Genomic DNA, 25,761 nt, shown 5'->3' with positions numbered 1-25,761 from the left:
GGAGCCTTCATTTTTGTGGCTAATTAAATTTGGCGTCTTTGGACTTAATAGAAACATTTAAACTCAGAAGGTTTCTATTAGGAGACAACAGATACCTAAAAAACTAGGTTACATCAAACTGGCCAATAAGAACGGAGAGAAATAAGGACAGTGTGTGACCTTACGTAAATCACTTAACCACTTCAGCTGTTGGCTCCGAACTGGCCGAGTGAGTAGATGAGTGATTTTAAGCATTTAAGGTTTCTTTCAGATTAAAAAGTTATGCACCATGGAGTTAATCCAGGCTAGACAAAGCCAGAAGGAGAGACAGTAAGGGGGAGCTTGTCATCATATCTAGAAGGAAAAAGGACTGTCGTCCAAGGTAGGACAAAATCATAGGAAGGGAAGTTAAAAAACTTCAGAAAGCAAGCTCATTGAAATCCACATAAAGATAACCAGCCCTCACACAAGGATTCCCGGCAATCCCGACTTCATGTCCTTTCCGTGGTATCCCTGTTTGCCCAGCATTCTTCTAGTCCACCCTCAGATGGAATGAACACATTTCGCCATATCCTCTTTCATGGCATTTAGTTTCTATGCGATGGCGGCCACGGTAAACCGCGCGTCCCAGCACACTGTGGAGCGTGCCCACGCCCGGTCTTCATTGTTAGCTGCAGGGGATGCTCTCTCACCCCACCGTCTTCGCAAGGAAGAAATGGGTGTGAGAGCCTCAGGGGCTGACCCAGGCCAGCTTCTGTCCCCCGAGAAGCTCAGCTCCCCCGCCTCACACTCTTTCGTGACGACTACTGTGGAAATGTCTCAGGAGTCCACAGAGCCCGGCCCAGCTCTGTTATCTGTTGGTTACAGCCGCTGGAAGGTCCAGCCTTCCGTTATTTCCTGACCTGTTGTGCAGGGTTGGATTTGGGCCTGAGCTCTTTATCTCAGTCACAGACTGTTTCACCACTGAGTCACGACACAAAGCTAAAGGTGAGAGAGGAGGAGAATGCGCAGAGAGATTAACTGAAGCGAGTTCTTTGCGTAATCAAATCAACGGAGGGTTGACTAGCGGCAGACACACACTTGTCCACTTAGTATTCGAAGTCTAGGAGAAGCTATCTGGAGCTCAAACATTTTATCTCCGAAGAGGTCCATGTCCTGGGTACCAGAAACTGAGTTTAACTATTCAGATTTTTAACCTTTTATATAAAGATGCTGTTAGGACCTTTATGAAAATGTGCAAAGTAATGTTTGATCTTAAGCTCCATCAGTCACGTCTTCTTTGACGGTGTGACCTGACCAGGGACAGGAGAGAATGTGTAGATGCCCAAATATGGAAAAGCTCTTCCCCCTCCTTACTCTTTCTTCTAGGCATGAACTCCACAGACTCCAACTCTACTGCCTCTGTTAGACCAAAGGTACCCAGTGGCATCCAGGAAGGGACAGTCCCCGACAACACAAGTTCAACCAGTGGGGAGGAAGGCGTGAACAAGACCCTCCCAGGCCCACCACAAGTCACCCACCAGCAAGGCCCCCACCACAGACACATTCTGAAGCTGCTACCCACATCCATGGAGGCCACTGGCGAGAAGCCCAGCACGGCCATCAAGGCCCCCAAGCGGGGCCATCCCAGACAGAACCTGCACAAGCATTTCGACATCAATGAGCATTTGCCCTGGATGATTGTCCTCTTCCTCCTGCTGGCGCTGGTGCTGATCGTGGTGTGCAGCATCCGCAAGAGTTCCAGGACTCTCAAGAAGGGGCCCCGGCAGGACCCCAGTGCCATCGTGGAAAAGGCGGGGCTGAAGAAATCCTTGACCTCGACCCAGAACCGGGAGAAGTGGATCTACTACTGCAATGGCCATGGTGAGTCTCTTTGGTTTCCTCTGGGATGGCAGGGCGCTCAGCCTCACCCCTGCTTTCTAAAGGCGGGGGGAAATCCACAGCCTCTTCTGTTTCCTCTGGGATGGTAGGGCTCTCAGCCTCACCCCTGCTTTCTAGAGGAGGGGGAAATCCACAGCCCCTTCTGTTTCCTCTGGGATGGTAGGGCTCTCAGCCTCACCCCTGCTTTCTAGAGGAGGGGGAAATCCACAGCCCCTTCTGTTTCCTCTGGGATGGTAGGGCTCTCAGCCTCACCCCTGCTTTCTAAAGGAGGGGGAAATCCACAGCCCCTTCTGTTTCCTCTGGGATGGCAGGGCTCTCAGCCTCACCCCTGCTTTCTAAAGGAGGGGGAAATCCACAGCCTCTTCTGTTTCCTCTGGGATGGCAGGGCTCTCAGCCTCACCCCTGCTTTCTAAAGGAGGGGGAAATCCACAGTCTCTTCTGTTTCCTCTGGGATGGCAGGGCTCTCAGCCTCACCCCTATTTTCTAAAGAAGGGGGAAATCCAGAGTTTGTGGAGCCCCTTTGTTTTCTAAGTGCTTCTTGGTGTAGTGTGTTCTAGAAAATGTTTCTGAGCACCTATTCCAAATAATGCATTCAGAGGGGAACATCTCTTTTCATTTCCCTCCCTGGCACTACTGAAACTGGGAAATGTTGCAGAATCAGAGACCTTCGAGTCACTTTGAGGGACTTTTTGTTTAACTGTGTCATTTAGCAAATGAAGGAATGTAATTCAGAGAGGTTTCGCCCAAACAAGAGGCTAGTTGTTTGTTCAGGACAGATGGCATGAAACTGCACATCTCTAACTACTGGAGCCCTTCCCTGATTCTGTTCTAAAAACTAATATATATATATAATTTGTGTATGGGTTATGGTGTGTGTGTATGCTGTGTGTATGTGTGTGTGTGTGTGTGTGTGTGTGTGTGTGTGTGTACGTGCATGTGTGATGGCACATGTGTGGAGGTCAGAGGACAACTTTTAGGAGTCAGTTCTCTCCTTCACACACACCTCCTACCTAAATGTTTAGGGTCTCACTCAATCCAGGGGGCAGGAAGGTCATTTAGATGATAGCCACCCACAACATAAAGAATTTCCTCTTTGTCTGAGTGTGTCCTACATCTCTCACTTAGTAGTCCGTGTGTGTGGATAGATGCTGGAATATTTTGCTCTTTTCTCTTTTAAGGGCAAAAATAGCTTACAGTACTTATTTGTCTCTGAGCTCAGTTTGACTTGAAGGCTGCAATTTTGTTCCCCTGCTGCGGTTGGAACTTCCTTTCCTGAGTGAAGGCCGCCTCTGGAAATCCCATTCAGATGTTTCCTTTCCAGTTACAGATAAAGGTGTGTGCTCACCTTCCTTAGAAAAGTTAGAATCTTTTCTATTGAATGCTGAAAATGCTTATACTGTTTGGTCTAGTAGTTCTATTTCTGGAACGCTGTCACTGAAGTATAAACAGATTTTTTTTTTTAAGTAAGCAAGGTGAAGATAAACGTCTCTTGTAGGGAGAGGAAGGCAGCTTAAGACAGGAGCTGGCTCTGCAGCCAGGCGGGCCTTGAACTTGTGATTCTCTGTGTCAGCCTCCTTAGTGTTGGGATTAGAGGGATGGGACGCCATGCCTGGCTGACAGCATAACCATTTAACTTAGCCCTGTGAATCATAAACATTGCAAACAAATAAAGTACCAATGTTAGCGAAATAACTGGGTAAATGGTGAAGTGTGTGTGTATAATGAAACATTTTCACCCAGTCAAAAGAGAAAAGAGACATTTATATTAGGTTAAAAAACAAACAAACAAAAACAAACGGAACTACACAGTTTATAACAGTCCCAACTCTTCTAAGCCTTAGAGGCTGAAAGGAAAGATGCCAGAGAAAGAATGTTTTTTTTCCAGTGTGGCAGGATTTTCTCCTCCTTCCCCTCAATTTCTTAGCACCCCAAACTTTCCCTAAGTTTTGAATAATAAAAAAACTATAGGAAGTTGGGGGCGCATTAAGACCTGCTTAGTCTGCCTCCCTGAGTGACTCAGTCAGGGGGATGCTTCGGCAGCACTCTGCCTGGTGCAGACTCCCAGGGCTGTCCGATGTTTTGACATCGCAGCCTGAATTTGTCACCTGTGAATGTGGTGGCCCGGGTGCTGACCCAGGATGCCTATGGTCTTTGGGCTGCGGATTGGACGTGCCTGGCTGAGAGCTTGTGTAAACCCCACTAAGGCAGCTCCTTAGTAAAGAATATAAATTCCTGTGCCCAGGTTGATCTTACTCTTATTATTGCTATTGTGTTAAGACGGTACCTCACATAGTCCAAGGTTGCCCTCAAACTCACCATATAGCCAGAGCTCTCCTGGAGCGCCTTATCCTCCTGCCTCAGACTCTCTAATGATAGAATTACACACATGTGCGGCCACATCTGGATTAAATTTCACTTTGTCATTTGTCCTCAGCTTCCAAAGCCACACACTGATTTCTACATAATAAAGTATGGATTATAGAATAGCTTGTTATATTGAATGACATGTATAATGCATGTCACGTGTTTTTATGCATGTTCTCAAAGGACAAGATAAATTTCCCAAACTGTTTCATGGCCCTTTACACCTCAATAAATTAGTGTATTTCCTAACAATAAGGCCATTCTCCTTGTGAAATATTTTGTAGTTTCCAGCCTCAGTAAGTAGAACATGAGAACAGTTCTTTGTTGTATACATGTCACTGTCTTTTGTTGTTGACCCAGTGCCCTGGTTAGCTTTCTGTTGCTAAGATAAACGCTGTGGCCAAAAGAACCCTGTGGAGGGAAGAAGAGTTTATTTGGCTCACACTTCCAGGTCATAGTTCATCATGGAGGGAAGTTAGGGGAGGAACTCAAATAGGAACCTGGAGGCAAGAACTGAATCAGAAGCCTCAGAGGAGCACGGCTTCCTGGCTTCCTGGCTTCCTGGCTTCCTGGCTTCCTGGCTTGCTCTCCATGGCTCCCTCAGCTTGATTTTTTTTTTTATACAACCTTCCTAGTGGCAGCACCATTCACAGTGGCCAGGGATCCCCCACATCAAACATAAGTCAAGAAAGTGTCTCACAGACCATGGCCCCCTAAAGGGCGTGGCAGTATTGGGAGGTGTGGCCTTGTTGGAAGAAGTGTGTCACTGTGGAGGTGGGCTGTGAGGTCTCGTATATGTTCAAGATGCCACCCAGGGTCTCAGAGCTCTTCCTTTGCCTGTCAGGTGTAGGCAAAGTAAGTATCTACTTTTCCAGCACCAAGTCTGCCTGCAGGCCACCAAGTCGCACCATGATGATAATGGACTAAACCTCTGAAAATGTAAGCCACACCAATGAAAGGCTTTTTCCTTCTAAGAGTTGCCGTGGTCATCGTGGTGGCTCTTCAAATCAAAAGAAACCCTAACTAAGGCACAGACTTTATTTACCGGCCAATTCGATGGGGACATTTTTCTTTTTAGGGGATGGGGTTCCAGACAGGATTTTTCTGTATAGCCCTGGCTGTCCTGGAACTCACTCTGTAGACCAGGCTGGCCTCAAACTCACAGAGATCCACCTGCCTCTGCCTCCCAGATGCTGAGATTGAAGGTGTGTGCCACCGCTGCCCGGTTAGTGCTCCAGCCTTTTCTTAGCAGTCCTCCATCTCCCCCTCCTGAGTGCTGGGACTGCAGGTGGGCCTGGTAGCACCCTGGCTTTTATAAAGGTGCTGGGGATGCAAACTCCAGTCCTCACGCCTACATGGCAAGCCCTTTGTTCATTGACCCACCTTACCCTAAGAAGTACACCTTTTCCCTTGAGTAGAAGATACTGTCTAGGACTGAACTTTGTAGTAGGCTAGCCCATGTAGTTACCTGTGCTCTGAATTTACCTCATTAGTAGAAAATCGTATGACTATCCCTTTAAGATCATGTAAATCTCGAACTATCCTCCTGTGAACATTTCCTTAATCAGTAGTTGCTGTTATAGTTTATGATTAGATACATTTTATAAACTGTTTGGGGGGCATGGTTCTAAAATTCTAGAGAACACAGCAAGTTGTAGAAATAAAGGCTGGTCCAGGAGCAGGAAACAATAGAGTACCATGACCTTGAACATGCTTTTAAAAAGTGTATTACATTATTTATTTAGTGCGTTGGGGTGCAGGCATGCTTGGGAAGGTTAGAGGAGAGTCTGCGGGAGTCAGTTCTTTCCTACCACTAGGTGGGCCCCAGGGATGGGAAGCAGGTCTTCAGGCTTAGAGCCAAGGGCCTTTGCCCCCACACACACACACCCCCAGCCATCTCACCCGCCTGACCGTCAATGTTCTTAAAACTCTTTTTACCTTATGAAATAGCATGTGTCCTTGCAACTATGTCCTGTCTTACAGAAAAAGATTGGAAATGGCACATCAAACCCAGCCCAGTGGCACCCTTGTGCCACGTTAGTGGAGTACCTTTCAGTTGTCTCCGTCAGGTGTAAGCAGCCCTTCCCGTAGCTTAGCTTTCCCCAATCCCTTTTTCTGCATTGGGATGTTTGTTTGAGGTGTTTCTGTAAGGAGGGCCTTTTCTTTCCAAATTGCTGGTTTCAAGGGTGCATGCAAGCCGGTAAGATCCTCTTACAAAGAGAGGTTCTGTTCAGTAAAGGCCACTCCAGGTGCACCGATTTCTCTATAAACAATGCCTTGTTGATCTAACTGCATTGTGCTCTGGCATCAGATTATCCCGCATCATGAGATGGTGTCTGTCCATTCACACTGAATGGCTTATGAGCTTGAGGACTGAATGCCCAGGAGTTTTCTATCAGAAGTCCTGTGAACCTTCCTTTACCCACGCCCACTATAAGAGGGACATGCTGGGCTCTTCTCTAAAAAATGATTATTATTTGATAGTTTCATACATACGTACAATGCATTGTGATTCTATTCACCCACCATTAACCCCCTGGTTGTCTGTCTTCCTTTCTCTGAATGTTTTCCTCTATCTAACTAGTCTCCTCCTTGCTCCCCATTAAAAAAAATGATACCCCCTCTCGCAGCATCCATTAGTGGTCAGATCTTCAGGAAGGGAATGGGGACTCATGTTGCTTCTTATTTCCATGACATAGCCTGGAAGGGCTCAATCTTGAGCAGGTTTCCATGGCTGCTCTTCATGGTTGCAATGGCTGGGTTGTGTCTCAGTGAACCGTGAACTTTCGATTACCTTGTTGGACCTCAGCACGCTGAAGCCTTTGGTTCCTGTCTTCTCACATAAAGACCCCTTACACCTCTCTGTCTGTCATTGACATATAGTTTCTACAGGTGATATTCCCAGGACCGCAGTCCTATTGTCATAGGGTCCTGTGGTTAGACCCTGGAGCCGCACCTTCTGAGGCTGGGTGTCTTGGTACTCTAGCATCCTTCGTTTCTGAAGTCTCTTCTGACTTAATGGTTGCTAGGCTGGAAGGACCTGTGGGTTCTTGCAGTACATTCACTTTAGCATTAGGGACTGTAAGTGAGTCCGTCTATAATTGTTATCTATGAAACCTACTTAAGGTTTTATTATTAGGTTACGTTGTCATAATGATGTGAGTCTATTGTTTGGGCTCTAATTATACTCCTTTTGTCATTTTGTGGAAATGGAGTTCTTTTTGTGTTATAACCCCGAGATGGTGGGGTCAGTGTGGGTGGGAGTACAAAAGTTCCATCTGATTTAAAATGGAAAGGAAGGGGCTGGAGAGATGGTTCAGCAGGTAAAAGTTCAGGCTGTTCTTCTAGAAGATCCGGAGTGGCTTATAACCACCTATATATAACTCCAGCTCTGAGGGAGCTAGCATCTCTGGTCTCCGCGAGCACACCTGCTCTCACATGCACATACCCCTCTATACATATCATTTAAACAGATGAGCATTTTCTAAGAACAATTGGTGTAAAGACAGGTATAGAGGCTCGTACCTGTAATTCCAGCATTTGTAAGGCTGAGGCAGGGGGATTGCTGTGACTTGCAGGCTGCATAGTGAGTCAAAACAAACAAACAAACAAATAAATAAATAGCCTGACTACATAGTGAGCCAAATAAATAGATGGCTAGCTAAATACATACATACATACATACATACATACATACATACATACATACATACATACATAGAGTGAAATAAATGTGGGCTATGCAGAAAATGACATTTTTTTAAATTTAACTTGTTTGGTTTTTTTTCCCCCTCATACACAAGCACACACACACATACACACACACACACACACACACACACACACACACACACACACACACACACATACACACACACAGACCAAATGATAAAGATAGTAAAACTTAGCCTCCTCATAACTGGCTGCACTGAGGAGGTATGGAAAGATCTCAAAAAAAAAAAAAAAAGAGGTCACCATCTCTCTTCCTTATGTCTGCAGAGGGTACACAACCTTGGTCAGGCCCCGTTGGCAGCGAGGTGGCTGAGACCAGGAACCAACCTTGTAAGCTCTCATGGTTGTTTCTAACTGGCGCTATTGCTGTTCCTTTCCCTTCTACCATTTCCCTTCCCCCCACCCCGCCCCGTGTCTTTCTTCCCCATTCCTGGCCTTTGCAAAAGCTCCTGAAGTTGGAGACCAGGCAGCCTGTTTTTCTAGAAGCTTTAAGGGGATGTTTGGAAGTAGTGCTAGAGAAGAATGTCTGTGTCCTCAAGGCACCGGCGGAGCAAGTGCGGGAGAGGGAGGAAAAGCACGTGACCAGGCTGTGACTGCATTGGATCGTGTTTTTGCTCTTAGATGTTAGGCTTCGAAGAAAAATGAGAAGTCAAGAAGGGATCGAGAAAGGGGAACTGGATTTTCCTAGTTTAAAGAATGCTTAGTTTCTGACTAGCCTAGTTATTCTGTGCTCTGCCTTAGGCAGCTAATGTGCATTTGACATGATCGCTCCTGTGTATCAATGTAACAAGCATGACCCAGGGAGACAGCATGTCCTTAAGTGGACAGCGGCAAGCGTTGTGAGGGCCCTGGGGCTCTCTTACATGGACTGCTGTGCTTCGGTAGCCAAAAGAGTTTCACGTAGCCCAGGCTAGCTTTAAACTTGCTGTGTAGCAGAGGATTACCTTAAGCTTTTTCTGCCTACATTTCCTGAGCTCTGGGATTTCGGGAATCACAGGCATGCACGACCTCGTTTATGGTGCTGGGGGCTGAACCCAGGGTTTCGTATATGCAGACAGATACTCTGCCAACTCAACTACAGTCTATAGTAATCCGTATAGTAATCCATTCTATGATATTAGTTCTGAATGTCTGGTTCTTTCCATCTGCCACGGTAACTAGCATGCTTCATCTCTTCCCATAGCCTGTAAATTCATAGTGGAGAGTTACTAGATTTTACTGTGTATCCCCTACACTTGGCCCATGCCTCTAGACTCAAATGATCAGTCTGAGCTGGTCCCTGTGGTAAGCTACAAGCCATGAGTTATTTTAGCTAAAATTAACTAGCAAGCAAAATTCAGCTTCTCAGTTGCACCGACCACGCCTGAAGTGCCCAGTAACTAGGAGGCACACGTAACTAGAACTTGCCTGACCACACTGGAAAAGACAGAACATTTCCATCATCTAGGACATTCTGTTAGGTAGCCATGGACTAGAACATCCTTATTCTTATCTCCTTGCTCTTTCAAGGTTGTAAGGTGAGCTTGTTTAAATTCAAAGCCATTGAACCATGGAGTTTGTCCCTGTTGGCTTACAGTGATGTTGTGTTAGAGAATTAAGCACAGATTTTATTTTCAAGATTTTTTGTTTATTTTTAATTATGTGACTCTGTGCGGGGGTCATGTGGACATTCATGCAGGCATACGCACATTAGCCCAGAAGAAGACTCTGGTTCCCCTAGAGCTGGGGTTACAGGCATTTGTGAACCACCCAATGTGGATGCTGGGAACCAAACTCAGGGCCTCTGCAAGAGCAGCATGCACTCTTATCCACGGGGCCATCTCTCCAGCCCCTAAACCAAGAGCTCTTACGGTAGGCTGGTTGGATTGCAGATGCAGATGCTCAGGCAGATTATTTTTTAGTGCCACAGGAAGTCTCCATGACTACAGTAAGTCATGGTACAGTTTGTTTTGGAACCATTTAGTTCTGATTTTGTAATATGAAAATAGCCCACAGACAGTGTGTAACTTATTGCAGGGGTCCTATTCTAATACAAGAAAACGTTATTTGTAAGACCAGGGGGCATGTGCTGGGCCGCATCTACCAGCAAGTGAACTCTACCATAGGTCTGTCATCCTCCTCAGCTTTCCCTCACCTTCTGCTAACTGGAGCTGCTTAGACAAGCGGTCCCACTCTTCTCGGAGCCCTCCTTGAGTGTAACTCCTCAATTTTACCTTGAGGGGCAACTATTTCTTATTCTGCATAACAAAGGGGGGGCGCTAGAATGTTTACAATGTGTAACAGTTAGCCATGTCTCTGATTCCCAAATCCCTCCACTTCTTCCCAGTTCATCCTGGCTTTTACTCAGAGACTGCCATCTCTGAGACATGTGGGCCTTCCTCACAGGTGCTCCTGCCTGGACCTGCTACAGCTTGTCTCTTAGTCAGAGCAGAGCCATAGAGGAAGACGGGGGTTGGGGGTCTAACCTTGAATTCCAGTATACTTTGGGAGGGGGGGGAGTGAGTCTAAGAAAAATCGTGGACAAATGCCTAGAGATTTGGAATGTGGGTTCCACTCTGCGTGCCTGAAGTGGGAAACAGGGAGGATTGATTGACTCCAATCAGTATTCATAGAGGTGTTTGTGGGCTGGGAGGGAAAGTGTGCAGAATGTATTGACAAGAAAAAGCCATCCGCAATGCAGTTGCTTACAAAATGGGAGACGGCTGCGTGGAGCTGTGGACTTATTTCCCGAAGGTTTGTTTGCAGCTCTGAAGAGCAGCCACAGGCTGCAGAAATGGCACGTGGCCAGGACAGCTGATGTTTAGATCTGCCTGCCTACTGCAAAAAGGCCGTGGACAGACATGCACGGTCTTTGGTGGTCAGCTGTTTTCAGTAAAATGAGGGAACCTAAGCCCATCCCAGGGTTCAAGGCTGAAGATGACCAAGGTGACAGTGTGTTGTTGCCTTACCTGGGTATACTTTCTGTCACCCTGATATCTGACAGGAGAAATGCAGGCCCTGTGGGTTCTACAATATATCGTAGTGTGGGAGCAGTGTGTGGCTAGTCAGAGGGAGGAAGCCAGACTTAATCCCAACTTGATACTGAAGAAGGATCCTACAGGAAGAGGGAGGGGGCAGAAATGGGAGGAGAGGAAGGAGGGAAAACTGTGATTGGGATTAAATGAATAAATTTAATTAATAAGAAGAAGAATAAAAGACATTGAGTCCTCTGGTATTCAGGTTCATGAATACCAGGGCACATGGGAGGTTGCCGGTGGGAGGTAGATAAAATGTATTTTTTAAATAATAAATCATTGTAAGCTTGAATGAAAAAAAAAAAAGAGGGAGGATCCTGTGACGGAGTGACTGGAGGGTGGGGAATGGGTTTCCTTGTGTCAGGAGATGTGGCTGGGCAGGGCTGAGAGGAAGTACCTTTGCTCTGTGCTTTTGTGGGAGATCCTTCGGTACTGAGATCGACTCAGCAGCTGTTCCAGAACTAATCTTTGGAGCCAATCTTTTCAAGTGTGTCACCGGAAATTCCCGTACTCCAACGTGCACAGTGATGGCAATGGAGCGGGGAAGCCCCGACCAAGGCTCTCGTTTATCTCTGAACTGTAGTGCTTAGAGACACCTCGGGGTCATGGCGGAGCCCCAGCCGCAACTCCCGAGAGCAGTTTTGAGGCTTCTGGAGCCTTGCTTATCACTCATGCCAGCTGAGAAAAGGTCCGCAGCTCCCACCTATCTGTAAAGAGCAGGACTGGGGGTGGACACATCTGAAACCCTCCAATTCCTCCTCAGTATCCACACATATGGTTTTAGCTAGCCTGCAGCCTCTTTAAGTTTTATATATTCTAACCACAGCCTATTAGTGCCAACGTAAGTCTGTAGTAAAAGGATTCTTAAATTGCATGTTTACTACAGGTTAGTGTCTGTTTGAGATTCATCGAAACTATGAATTTAAGTTCTGTAGACTAGTCCAAAGTGGTCCTTTGGGGTGGGAAAAAAAAAAAAAAACTATCTCTTGCATAAAGGTATTAAGCTCAAGTCCCAGAAATGAGCTCCTTCACTTACAGAAAGGCCACGGCAGAGCCTGGTTTTGCCTGTGGGGTTAAGTTCCCTGCCTTGACGACGGTGACTCTCCAGGGGCCCAGGCAAAGCTCGTTTCCGTCGGGGACATCTTTAGTCATGACAACCGTGGATTTCTTCAGAGACAGATGAAGCAAGAGATGTCGGGCTGGAGGGAGAGTGTCCTCTGTCTTAGTTACAGCCTCCTCCCTCTTTGCCCCGCTTCTTGCCGGCTTCCCTCCCATCTGGGAATTGTTGTTAACTGTATGATGACCTGTTGTCCTAAGGGGAACCTGACTAGCCAGACAGCTGCAAGTGAGTTACTTTGTGCTCACCTGTTCCCAGACATTAGGGGAAGTGTGGGATAGAGTCGTAGCCAGCTCCACATTTGGGGAATCCCAAGGTAAAGAAAACATTGGAATTTAAAAAAAAAAAAGATTGATTATTAAGTTGTTTTTCATGTGATATTTTCATTTAATTACATGTGTTTGAACTTTAAGAACGATGCTTGTCTTAGCAGACTAGGGCCCACAGGGCCTTGGTAACACAAAGAGTGTTTTTGTTTTGGTTTTGGAAAGCATAGCTGGACAGTGATGAGATCACGGGGGATTGATTGTGGGGTGGGGAGAGGGAGAGAGAGAGATCTCCTGTCCCCTAATTGTCACATTTTACATATGGTAGAGCTGAGCAGAGGGAAGTGACTTGCTCAAGGTGGCATGCTACAGTCAGGGGAGATAGTTGAGGCCTCGGTCTCCTGACTCCTGGGACAGTATTCTGCATGTGGTGCATACTGCCTTTCTCGTCAAAGGAGCACCTGATTTTGGCCACGGGTACAGGCAACAGTGTGGTTTGCAAATTACAATTATTGAGTAAGATGACAGAGGGGTCATTTGCCTTTGAGGGTCCTGGAGGCAGAGGCTGTCGGGAAAGAAGTACACCTTGGTCTTCAGTAGTGGGTCCAAGTAGGTGAGGATGAGGGAAATAGTCAGATGGCCAGACTAGGAATACCCTTTGACCTGCTGTCTCTCCCGAGATGCCTCTATGAGAGGGGTGATGGTCTGAGGAGGGAGTTGGTGTGTCTCTTCTTTTGCTGAACACCTCAGCTGGATGATTCCAGGCTGTGGGAAACCAAGACCCATAGTTGTGAGATGAATGAGGAGGTCTGGTCCTAGGGGACCAAGATCAAATTGTTAATCTCGTATACACAAAACCTTCCCACCTTCATCTGAAAGAGCGAAGGCAGTTCTCTCCAGTTATCTTTTTTTATCACCCCAACACAGACACTGGAGCACGATATGACTGCTTCTGACTCAGTTTTTCTTGAAAATTCTCTTGTCTGGGGCAAATCTATAAGATTTTCTCTTTTTCTTCTTTCTTTGCTCTCTTCCTTTCTCTCCCCCCCCCCCTCATATGCATTTGTTTGTGTGTGTGGAGGTCAAGGGCAACTTCTAGTGTCAGCCCTCACCTTCTGCCTTATTTGGACACAGGATCTTTTCTTCCTTGATGCATGCTCCTGCTCAGCTGATCTGCAGGCTCCCGGAGATGCTCCCATCTCTGCCTCCCCTGTCTCCACAGAGGCATGGGGATCACAGATTCCTCACCACTGCAACTGACTCCTAAGGATTCCAGCTCAGTTCCTCATGCAGGGACATGATTCACCCACTGAACCATCTCCGCAGACCAGCTTAGAAAAACACTGTATTATTGATGCTGGTTTGGGAAGAAGAAGAAAAATCACAGCTCATTTGCATCAGATGCTTACTCTGTGCTGTGGAATTTATCTATAGGTTCCCATTTAGTTCTTAGAAAAACTTTATGGTGTGATGATTGTACCCATTTTGCCTATCAGGAACACAGAGGAAGGTGCATTACCCTGAGTTCATACCCGGTTGGTAGCAGGCCTGGATTGGCACTCAGGCACTTGCACTTGGACTCTAGCTGGTATGAGTGTGATACACGACTTCCCATTCTTGCCATCTATGGAGATGAAGGGTTGGGATGCGGACAGAGAGTTTGAAGCCAGACCATCACAACTATACTATCACAACAATTTTTCCTGTCTGCCTTTCTATGACCCTATGGTGGGGAATGGGCAGTTGTAGGGAGTCACATTCACAATATTTATGTTAAAAGATGCATCCAAGGTGCTGAAGGGATGGCTTAGTTGGTACAGTGCTTGCCTTGCAAGATCGAAGACCTGAGTTTGATTCTGAGAAGCCATGCAAAGATGCCAGGCAGGGTATCTCAGGGTAACTCCCTCCCAGTGCTGAGGAGGCGGAGACAGCAGGTCCCCGAGGCTCACCGGCTGGTCTCTCTAGACCCTGACACTGAAGACTCTTTTCTGGCTTCCAAATGCATGTGCACACATGTACTTCGAAACAAACTCAAACACACATGTGTGCACATGCACACACAAACACATGAAGACACATTCGGGACTTGTAAAGATGGAGTAGGGAACTCTTAGTCCCAGGAAGCAGCATGGTGCGGTGACAGGTGAGGGGCATGAATCCGCTTCACTGAGAATTAACATCTGTGACATGCTCTTGAGCCTCCACTTTGCTTCTCATCTGTGCTGTGGGCGTGGCTCCTCTCTCATGGGCTTCCTCCTATGGGCCGAATGAGATCATCAGTAATATTGATAGATCAACTAGCTAGCTTGGTTCCCCACCCCTGAGGACCATGCCATGAACTGCCCCAAGGCTTTGATGGAGAGCAGAGGTCAGGACAGAGACCCAATATTTTTAACCGAATTAGAAATTCTTATGGGTCAAATTTAATGAGTCATGTGTAGCAAGAGAAATGACTACAGAGAAAACAATATTTCCCCAAAGAAGTTTGGCTATAAAATGTCACAAAGTCTAATTGTCCATTATAAAAGGAACTAGAAAAGAACGTCCCAGTGTTGCCTGGCTCTTCTCATTTTAATACTTCTGAGGCTGGAGGCAAAGCCCTTTGTTCCTGCAGTGAGTGGAACTCCCCGTATGGTGATGTGGGAAAAGGAACCATTCCAGGCACAGGAAGACATGGGTACCTGCTCTTATAGGAGGTGTGAAGGAGCATCTCTAGATTGGCTCCTGGCGGGAAGCAAAAGGAAGCATGTTGTGAGACTTGATTTTGCTTACATGTATCATGAAGGTCTTGGGTTCAAAAAACTATAAATGTCTCTTTCTTTCTGAAAATTCTGTCCTTAGCAGTAGTGGTGCATGCCTTTAATTCCAGCACTGGGGAGGCAGAGGCAGGTGGGTCTCTGAGTTCGAGGACAGCCTGGTCTACTGAGTGAGTTCCAGGACAGCCAGGGCTACACAGAGAATCCTGTCTCAAAAAACAAAGCAACAGAACAAAACAAAAAATCTCCTGTCCTCGGTGATACAAAAATTGAAACAGGAGCTAGGGATATATTGGCTCATGCTTGTAACCCTAGCTCCTAGAAGGTGAGGCAGGAGAATCACTGTGACTTTGAAGCTAGCTTTGGCTATATGGTAAGTTCCATGAGAACCCTGCTACAGAGTGACATCCTGTCTCAGGAAAAGAAGAGTCCCAACTTACAACCAAATTCCTCCCATCGATATTTAAAACTCAAGGTTGGCTTGGTGGCCAACCTTCCTATTTGCATGGTGTTGATGCTCCAAGCAGCATGGAAAGTTGGCTTAGGGCAGCAGCGGTTGCTTAAAAAGGGGGGGCTTAATTTGCAGAGTGCTCATTTTTAAAAGGTTTGGACACTGCTGCTGAACTGAGCTATGGTGTGGTGTCAGTCTTGAAATTTTGGAGATAACATTTGTTATTTCTTCCATTCTACCCCTTTCCAAAGCTCACTCACTGTCTGAGCAAGGGAAAGCATCACATCATCCCACCTTACCTGGTTTGCAAAAGCAAATGGTTTTTCTCAGCCTCATTCAAAGGCTTCCAAGTTTTTCTTGGCCCCCAAGTATAGTTCTTCCTTCAGGACTGGTCCATGGCGAGGACTGTGAAGGAAGCAGACCCTCTAGATGGTTCTTCCTCTTTCTAGGGTGAGCAATAGACCTAGTCCAATAGTGGAATTGATTTACGAGCCAGTGCCGGTCTGGGAATGGGACTCTATTTGTGTTTCACATGTAAGTATTTCTCAGAGGTTGCAGATGTGTCCTTGGTATAATAGGAAAATAATGAATCCAGACCTCCAGAGCACTTTGAGGAAACATTTCATCATCTGAGTTAAGAAACGTGCAACGTTCAGTGCTCAGAAGTGGAGGCCATCAAGTGTTAGGAATTGGAAGTTAACTTAGTGCTTTTCCATTCAGTTTTTTTTTCAAAGTGGGGTATGAAATGTTGGCCAATAGTGGTCCAAATGTGATTTCGGGGTGTAGACTTGACAGACTTTATCTACTAAAATAGACTTTTCATTTTGGTGTGTGTGTGTGTGTGTGTGTGTGTGTGTGTGTGTGTGTGTGTGTGTGTGTGTGTTGGTGCAGGCATATGTGTATGTGTGGAGGTCAAAGGGTAACCAGTGGAGGTCAGTTCTCTCTTTCCACCATCTGGGTCTCAGAGATCAAACTATGTTATCAGACTTGATGATAGACACCTTTACACACTCTCTCTGGCCCCTAAAACGGACTTCTTAGAGCTTTTTACCTTTCTTGTTGCTGTGACTCTATCTAACAAAAGCGGTGTGGGCAAAGACGTTTACATCAGCTCACAGCATGAGGAATACAGTCCATCATGGCAGGCGGGGCATGGTGACAGGCGTGTGAGGTGGCGGGTCAAGTTGCCATATGCAGCCAGAAAGCAGAGAGAGAGAAATGCCCATTTCCTTCTTCTCTGTTTTAATTCAGTCTGGGATCACAGCCAGTGGGATAATGCCCTCGGCTGCAAGGTGGGTCGCTCTCTTCAGTTAAACCTCTCAGGAGACCTCTTAGAGACACACCCAGGTGCTTCCAAATCCTGACAAGTTCATGGTAAAGATGTACCACCACGTAGGGATTCCGCCACCATTACATTTTCATTGCTTGCTTTATTTTCTCTACAGAGTCCCAGGATGGCCTTAAACTTACTGTATAGCCCAAGGCTAGCCTTGAAGTCAAGATTCTCCTGCCTTGGCCTCCTGAGTGCTGAGAGACACAAGCAGACACCCCCCAGCTGCCATTGCCTACTTCGCCTAATGCAAGGCACAGTGCTCTACCACTGAGCCAACCCTCCTTGGAAGCCACATAGCTAGAAAATGGCAATGCCAGCCAGGTCTTAAACTGAAGACTCACTGTCTCTCCAGTTTTCCACCTGTTACTCGACATTAAACACATCTAAGTCTTTGGAGTGATTATTATTATCCTAATTATTCTTGGTGCTGGGGACTAAAAGGGTCTTGACCGTGCTAGTGAGGTCAGTGTTCTACCACTGAGCTGTGCTCCACAAATCCCTATAGTTGCTATTTTAACACATGCCCGGTCCAGGCAACTGTATTTCCCTTAGTAAAACCCAGCTTGTTCTGAAGTACAACACCTGTAGTTTATCATTAACAATGAGCTTTTTCTCTCAGAATTTGCTCCAGTTTCCTGATTTTTTTCCCCCATGAACTGATTGGAGTGGAAAACTTATAAAAGAAAAAGAAAAAAAAAAAGACAGACAGTGGTCGACAGGTCTCCAGGGCTGTTGGTGGTGTTGGAGGTAGCAGCGTCCTGCCGATCCAGCTCACTTGTCTGTGTGTCTTGAGGCTGCATCCCCCCCACCAGACAGCGGCAGCCATGAGCACGCCACACCCTCCTTGCCCGAGACTCCTTGACCCAGAATCCCAGACGGTCATCCTGTCTGTCAGGCCAGATTTCCTACGGGAAGTAGACTTGAAGTGTAAACAGCAGGAGGCCTCACTGAAGGGAGCGGATTATTCCGTGTAAGAGGCTGCTGTGTGCTGCCGCTGCAGCCCACCGCGGTCATTATACAGGGTGGCAGTGGTGGGGCTGGTCTCCACCCCGGACTTCACCTCAGCGCCTCAGCCACATTTGCTCTCAGGAATGCCGGTTCCCCGTAGACAGCACCATCTGTTTAAAGTGCTCAGGTTCCTTCCCCGCTCCACCCTTACCCCTCTCCTCTCTTTTCATTTATTGCTGTTCTGGGGCTAGAACCCAGGGCTTGCCCATGGTGGGCAAGCTGAGCTATAGCCTCGATAACCTCAGCTTCTTCTGTTCATTTAACCTGTTAGGATATTAGAGTTTATTCTACTGTGTGTGTGTGTGTGTGTGTGTGTGTGTGTGTGTGTGTGTGTGTGTGTGTGTGTGCTCGCTGAGAGATTGGCTCAGATAATGGAGGAGTCATCTGCCTTGGGAGGGGTTGATGTGTTAGCCGCCCCCTTGAGAATATTCCCATTCTACAGCTTTCACCTCTCTTTGTAGGAGGGCGCTGTGAACTGACTCCATATTTAATGGATGAATGTACAGGGGGGTGCTTGAGTCTTTTGAAAGGATGAGTTTGGCACCAAGAAAATGTTTACAGCCACCTTTGTCTCTTGGATGTAAAGTCCTGGTGTGCAGCATGGACCTCAGTGTCCTGGTTTGCTTCTGTGTCTGTGATAAACCCATGGCCAAAAGCAACTTGGGGACGAAAGGATTACACTTTACGGGTTCCAGTCCATCGCGAAGGGAAGTCTGGGCAGGAAACCAAGCAGGATCTTGGAGGCCGGAACTGAAGCAGAAACCATGGAGGAACACTGCCTGCTGCTTGCTCTCCGTGACTTGCTCAGCCTGCTTTCTTTCACAACCCAGGACCATCTGCTTGGGGCTGGCACGGCCCACAGCTGGGTGGTGCCCACCCACATCAATCACCAATCAAGAAAATATCCCACAGACTTGCCCACTGTCCACTCTGATAGAAGCAGTTCCTACTGAGGATTATACTGCCCAGGTGACTGTGGTTTATGTCACGTGGACAAAGACTAGCCAGCACATCCAGAGTACTATGTCTGACATGGAGTTAGTTACAGCCAGCCTTTGGTTCTCCTGACTCGCCATTTCTGAATTTCATACTTCTCTTCCAAGGACGGTTTCCACTTAGGTTCTTCCTGGTGGCAGTTATTTCAGATGTTTATCTCCAAGGACAAAAGAGCTTTAACCCTTCTTCCAATGGGAGAGGTCAGTTCAGGTGTTTATAAAGACAGAACTAATTTTCTTATTCACATTGAAGCGGACAGTAAACTTCTAAAGTAGTGGTTCTCAACCTTCCTAGTGCTGCGACCTTTAGTACAGTTCCTCATGTCGTGGTGACCCCCCCCCCAACCATATAATCATTTTCCTTGCTACTTCTTAACTGTAATTTTGCTACTGTTATGGATTGTAATGTAAATATCTGATATACAGGATATCTGCTGTGGGACCCCTGTGAAAGGGTTGTTCATCCTCCAAAGGGGTCACAACCCACAGATTGATAACCGATTTTCTAAAGAGTGGGACTTTGAGGTGGTCACATGGCATTCATGTTTGCTCTACTGTTGTGATAGAACATCACCACCAAGAACAACTTGGGGAGGAAAGGGGTTATTTCATTTTGCAGCTTATAAGCCATCATCAGAGGAGGTCAGCTCAGGAAATCCAGGCCGGAAGTGAAGCAGAGGCCATGGCAGAATGTTGCTCGATGGCTTACTGCCCAGGGTTTGCTCAGCCTGCCTCTTATACCTACGAAGACTGCCTGCTTAGGTGTGGCACCCCTACATCAATAGTTAATCACGAAAATGCCCCCCACATACTAACTTGATAGAGTTAATTCTTAAACAAGATTTCCTCTTCCCAGATATGTCTAGGTTTGTGTCAAGTTGACCAGCATGCCCAGATAATATCTAGTTCAGGTCTTTATCGTGTTCTGAAGAATGCCGTTTCTGCCGTGATAACCGTTTAGCACGTCATGCCTCTGTCTCAGGTTTTCTTGCTGGGGACTGGGTCAGTCTCACCACACTTGGAAGAGCCCAGTGACTGCTGCCATGACTGCCTGTCTATGGTAGGAGTGTGGCACTTCCCCTCCCATTTACCTCTCTGTGAGTGATCTTGGACATGACTTTTCCCCAGACATGTACTAGTGAGGTTCATGAAACACGAATAGCAGAAATCCATTGTTGGTGTCACCCAGTGCTGAAGTCCATTATAGTCCATTCTCCCAGAGCCCCTTGTCCATGCAGACCTGCAGCAGGCAGAGGAAGGAGTACTACAGTATGTAGTACTACAGTACTACCGTAAGTCTTAGCCTTCCTGCCTGACAAGAGGTTGATACTGACATTGTTGAGATTGTTCTTTGCCCATGGCATGGTGCTAGAGTTTGAAGCTTTACCTTGTGACTGTCATTTCATGATCTTTCACTATGTTGACCCTTTGTTTTCAGGATCCCCCCTCCTCCACCCCCCACCCCCGCCCCGGTATTCAAAGCCACCAAACTTCCAAGATAGTTCCTGGAAGATGTGGCCTCTGACTTGTATGGTTTGATTCCCTCAACAACCTCTTTAGGAATGTTGACCATGGAGCCAGGCATGGTGATTTATGCTTGTTATTCTAGTACCTGAGAGGTAGAGACAGGAGGAGAGCTGATAGTTTGAGCTATCTTAGCCTAGACAGCAAGCTTTGGGCCAGTCAGGGCAACAAGACCCCATCTACTTGAGGTGGGAGAATATCACCTCCAGAACTCTAGTACCTTTAGTAGGTTGAGGGTCTTGTCACTTTTCAGTGTGTAGTTTGTGGAACCCCCTGCCAGGGTTAAGGTTTAATTTTGAAGAAAAGAAATTTGTAGCCTCAGAGCAATCTGTCCAAGTACTAATGGTCCAGGAAGAAACATCTATACCATGGCTAGCCTGGAGTGTACTCAGAAGCATACCATGGCTAGCCTGGATTGTGTTCACATCAACATCACATGGCCATGCTCAACGATGAACTGATGAACTAAAGGGACTGATCACATTCCTTTACTGTGTCACACTCCCAATTAATAACAGCAAAGGCACTCCTAATTGGTTGAGTGGCCTTGAAGTGGTCCCAATCTCTCTTCACAAGATGAGTCACCAATAGTGTGAAATGCTTTCAATACATGTTTCTAAAGCTTACATACATCTACATGTCATAAGTATAGTCTTTCAATGTTGTCTTGGCTAGATTTTCTATTGCTGTTATAAAACTCCATGACCAAGGGGAATTTGGGAAGGGAAGGGTTTATTTGGCTTTCAGGTCATGCTCCATCAGTGAGAGAAATCAGGGCAGGAACTCAAGCAGGGAGGCAACTCGAGAAATATGGAGGCAGGCTCTCAAGCGGAGGAACAGAGGAATGCTTCTTACTGGCTTGCTCCTCCTGTTGTTCAGCCCACTTTCTTATAGCACCCAGGACCACTGCCCAGGAGTACTACTGCCCACATCGAGTTGGGCCCTTCCTACATCAATCATTAATCAAGAAAATGTCCCACTGGTTTGCCCACAGGCCAGTCTGGTAGAGGCATTTTCTCAGTTGAAGTTCCCTCTTTCCAAATGACTCTAGCTTGTGTCAAGGTGACATAAAACTAGCCAGCACAGGTATTCATATTTGTATATATGTGTCATGCTGTAGTGGTCTCCCGGGGTGCACAAACACATATATGTTAAGTGTACAGTGATCTTTCAGTATCCATACACATGTATGACACATATACCTGTCTTTTGACATCCATGGAAGACTGGTCTTGAAGCTGTTTACGTCATATGTACTGTGATCTCTTGGTATCCATGGGAGACTGTTCTGAGGACCTGTTTATTTGTGCCAGAGTCTAAAGATACTAAAGTCCCTTATGTAAGATGGCATAAAACTTGCAATATAATCTATACACATTTCTGGATTACTCGTAATACCTCATACAATGTGAATACTTTGTAAATAGTTTTTCTACTGTATTATTAAGAGTAGTCATCATCAAAAATGCCTGTACATGTCCAATACAGATGCAAAATTCAAGAAAACATGCTTGAGATGGGTGTGGTGGTGCACACCTGTAATCCTTGGAGGTAGACACAGGGCAATCATGAGTTGAAGGTGACCTTCAGACTTTTTTTTTAAATTAAAGATTATTTTATTTTTGAAATTATGTAGGTGTGCATGTCTGAGTGTGGGAATGTGCACGTGAGTGCAGATGATCAAGGAGGCCAGAAGAGGAGGTAGGAGACCCTGGAGCTAGAGTTGTAGATGGTTGTGAGCTGCCCAACACGGTGCTGAGAACCAAACCCCTGTCCTTTGCAAGAGTAGTGTGCTCTTGTAATGGCTGAGCCATCTCTCCTGCTCCCCAGCCCCAGTCTCACGGGCAGTGTGGGGCCAGCTTGGGCCACACTGGGCCCTTTCTCAAGAAAACAAAACAAAACAGCAAAAAAGCAAAGAACCGAAAGAATTAAACAGGGCCCCATGTACTTATTAATTTTCGATCTAAAGCTATTTAAACTCACAGATACAGAATTCATTTATATGAAGAGTGACTGATGTTTATATGCTGTGAATACATATTGGAAGGAATACTAAGAGACATACAAAGTACTAAGGGAATAGGAATCTGAATAACTGTCATTGACATCATCCTAAGCACATTCCTCTCATCCTTCCCAATTTGGTTTATCATCTGGTGCTTTTCTCTGTCATTGTATGGCTTCTTACTTTTTTATTATTTATTTTATTTTATTTTACAATACCATTCAGTTCTACATATCAGCCACGGGTTCCCTTATTCTCCCACCTCCCACTCCCTCCCATTACCCCCAGCCTACACCCCATTCCCACCTCCTCCAGGGCAAATCCTCCCCCGAGGAATGCAATCAACCTGGTAGACTCAGTCGAGGCAGGTCCAGTCCCTTCCTCCCAGACTGAGCCAAGTGTCCCTGCATAAGCTCCAGGTTTCAGACAGCCAACTCATGCAATGAGCACAGGACTTGGTCCCACTGGTATGGCTTCTCTTTACCTAATGCTTTTTCTATGCACAGCTGTGTATGTGATGCGTTTGCGTGTGCACGTGTGTGTTCACTTGTCTGTGTAGGCATCTGGAGGCCAAGGCTGATGTGGGCCGTCTTCCTCCTCATCTTACCCACTGAGGCAGGGTCTCTCAGTTGAACCCAGAACTCTTCGACTCAGCTAGTCTGGCTGCCCACTTGCTCCAGGGATCCCCTCTCTCTCCCTTCTAAGAACTGGAATTACTGGCAGGTCAAGCCTAGCTCCCAACACTTTTTTTTTTAATTAAGGAAGAGCATGTTCTAGGTGTGACAGCTTTGGGTTCCTTGGTATTGATCCACTTCCTTGTTAATGAACTTCTCGGCCTTCAGATTTCATGCAGCAATCTGCTGGAGAAGCAGCGTGACACAGTGTCTGCTCCTTAGACCCCTGTGAAGTAGTTCCCAAGTCTTTCTTTTCCCTGGTGGCGATGGCGTGGGGGACCAGGGACTCGTTCTGGCCGTTTCTCTCCCTCTTTTTGTGACTGTATGTTGGAAGGCAGCTGTATCCCGGGAAAGCCACTGTCTACTCTAGAGAATCAGCTCCAGAATGGGAGAGAGCAGTGGTAAAGAACGCTGATGGGAAAGTGAGTCTGTGGAGTGGGCTCCACGTTTCACAGTGGGAGCGTCTTCCCCGGGAAGAGGGCAAGATAGAACTCAACGTGGAGGTTTTAAATGTAACTTAAAGTTCATTTGAGTTAAGGAAATCTCACTGTACCCATTCTCCGTCTTTTTCTTTTCTCTCGTTTTCTCCCTGCTCCCCCATCTCTGTTCTCTTTTTTTTTATTTTTATTTTTTTTTGTGTGTGTGCCTTAAAAAAATTACTGAGTGTTGAATGAGGGACCATTCTTAAGGCTTCTACGCTTATATCACTACATAAATTACTGTGTTTTTGGATGTGAAATGACTGAGCCTCAAGTTTCCATGTTCAGCATATATGGAGCATTTAAAGTCATGTGGGTAATTTCTACAATAAATTAACTCTGCAGAAAAGGTTGGTCAGCTCATCCCCAGGGATGACAGTGAGCCTCACCATTGTAAGTTGAGGAAATGGACTTGACAGTCAGTGGTTTGCCCAAAGCCACACTGTCACAGGCATCGAGAGGATGGAAGCCACGGGTCTTGCTTATAAGCAAAAGCACCAGTGTTTTCATGGAAGACACTGTAGGCCTTAGTCATATTGACCTAAATTAAGATTCAGGGACTAACAAGCCTCTGGTGTTTGGACGAGCCTACCACATGAACCACAAAGAGCTGACTTGTTTCTTCAAGTTACCTGCAGAGGTTTTAAATAGGCCTTAGGTTTCTTTCTTTCTTTTTTTTCCTTTTTGGAGGGGACTTGTTTGCTTGAGATCAAAAGCTGTATGTACATCTGGCCAAATATTGCCAGGAAAACTGACAAGCCGCTGCCTGAGGTTCACCACGAGGACGGCAGCGCCTCAGTTTGTAACAGTCCACTATTATTGTTGTTGCTGTTTTATTTTGTTTGTTTGTTTGTTGTTGTTGTTGTTGTTCTTATTTATTTTGAGAAAGGGTTTTTCTGTGTAGCCCTGGCTGTCTTGGAACTCTTTCTGTAGACCCCACTGGCCTCGAACTCAGAGATCTGCCTGCCTCTATCTCCAAGTGCTCGGATTAAAGGCATGCTCCAGCACCACTTGGCTTCCCCTCCCCAAGGTTTTTTTTTTTTTGTGTGTGTGTGTGTGTGTGTGTGTGTGTGTGATTATTGTTTTTAGTGGATGAGAAAAAAGCCTTCTGTTAGAAACTTAGGTTTTAAAAACAGTTTGCAGGGGTTGACCTGACCTGTACTTAAACACAATCTCCCAACACATTTACTTCTATAAAACTGAGTGGCGGGGTAAGAACTTCTACTGAGGAACTACCAAGTCCTCCACTTTCACAGAGGTTCCTCTAGTTATTACTGTCCTTAGCCAGAATTTGCCAGCTTATTTTGTAATATTTTCATCAAAAACTGGATTTTAAAAAAGTTTTTTATTCTCTTTTCTTCTTCCCTAACCTTCACTTGGAAACTTGACCTCATTTACAAAGAAACATGTAATTTAGTGCCACTTTTGGGACATCACTACCATGAACAGCTCTGGTGTAGGGACTCACTCACACTCCTACTGACCCAAAACACAGTGTAGAAATCCGAGCAAAACCAACTTGGAGCTGCAGAGAGCAGATGCCAGAGACACCAAACACCCTTGCCTGACAGACGGTTCTGCCAGGTGATTATCTAAGTGTGTGGCTCCTGAGATTTGATTTCACCCTCGATCCGTCAGATTTAGGGACCAACATGCATGTTCACAGAGCTGGCGAATGGCTGATTGAATAATGACCAGAGGCGAATCCTCCACTTACCACACTTGCAGTCTGCTCAGAGAAACATGGTGAAGTCTCCCAGCATCCAGTTCATTCTGCCCGGAAGTCATCATCCCTCCGCCTAGTGTGTTCACGCTGTACATGCTACCTGCTTGCTGGTCACATAGTGCCTGGCTGTTGTGGTTAAAGGTGAAGACCATTATTTCCCTTAGTGGTGGTCTTGGAGTGTGGGAGTAACAAAGTCAGAGGTTCAAATAAGTAAAAAGGAAGCCACGAAGTACTTCCTTTCAGTGAAAAGGTAGATGTTCTCAACTCAAAGAAAAGAAAAATCCTATACTGAGGATGATCCATCTCATCCCCAGCACCCCACCTCTGCCTCCCGGGCACTGAGATTGTAGGTGTGCTTGGTTACATCTTTAGTTAGATGTTCTTAAGGAATGATTGTCTTGGACTGAAATCGTTGGGTGTGTGGTCTGTTGATACAGTAAAAATGGATCCTCTATTC

At 46.2% G+C, this 25,761-nt stretch overlaps 1 protein-coding gene across 1 annotated transcript in view; it reads left to right on the top strand.

Annotated features, from left to right (window-relative positions):
• Positions 1 to 25,761, top strand: part of Tnfrsf21 (TNF receptor superfamily member 21) — a 74,549-nt gene that overhangs the window by 22,282 nt on the left and 26,506 nt on the right. The window contains exon 3 of the mRNA XM_076557837.1: positions 1,348 to 1,842. Within this exon, the coding sequence (XP_076413952.1) occupies positions 1,348 to 1,842 (495 nt within the window). The remainder of the gene's footprint in view (positions 1 to 1,347; positions 1,843 to 25,761) is intronic.

The sequence above is a fragment of the Peromyscus maniculatus genome, chromosome 21, assembly GCF_049852395.1.
Source record: "Peromyscus maniculatus bairdii isolate BWxNUB_F1_BW_parent chromosome 21, HU_Pman_BW_mat_3.1, whole genome shotgun sequence".
Lineage (NCBI taxonomy): Eukaryota > Metazoa > Chordata > Mammalia > Rodentia > Cricetidae > Peromyscus > Peromyscus maniculatus.
The sequence above is the reverse complement of the archived record's forward strand: the minus strand, read 5'-3'. Positions and strand labels throughout refer to the sequence as shown.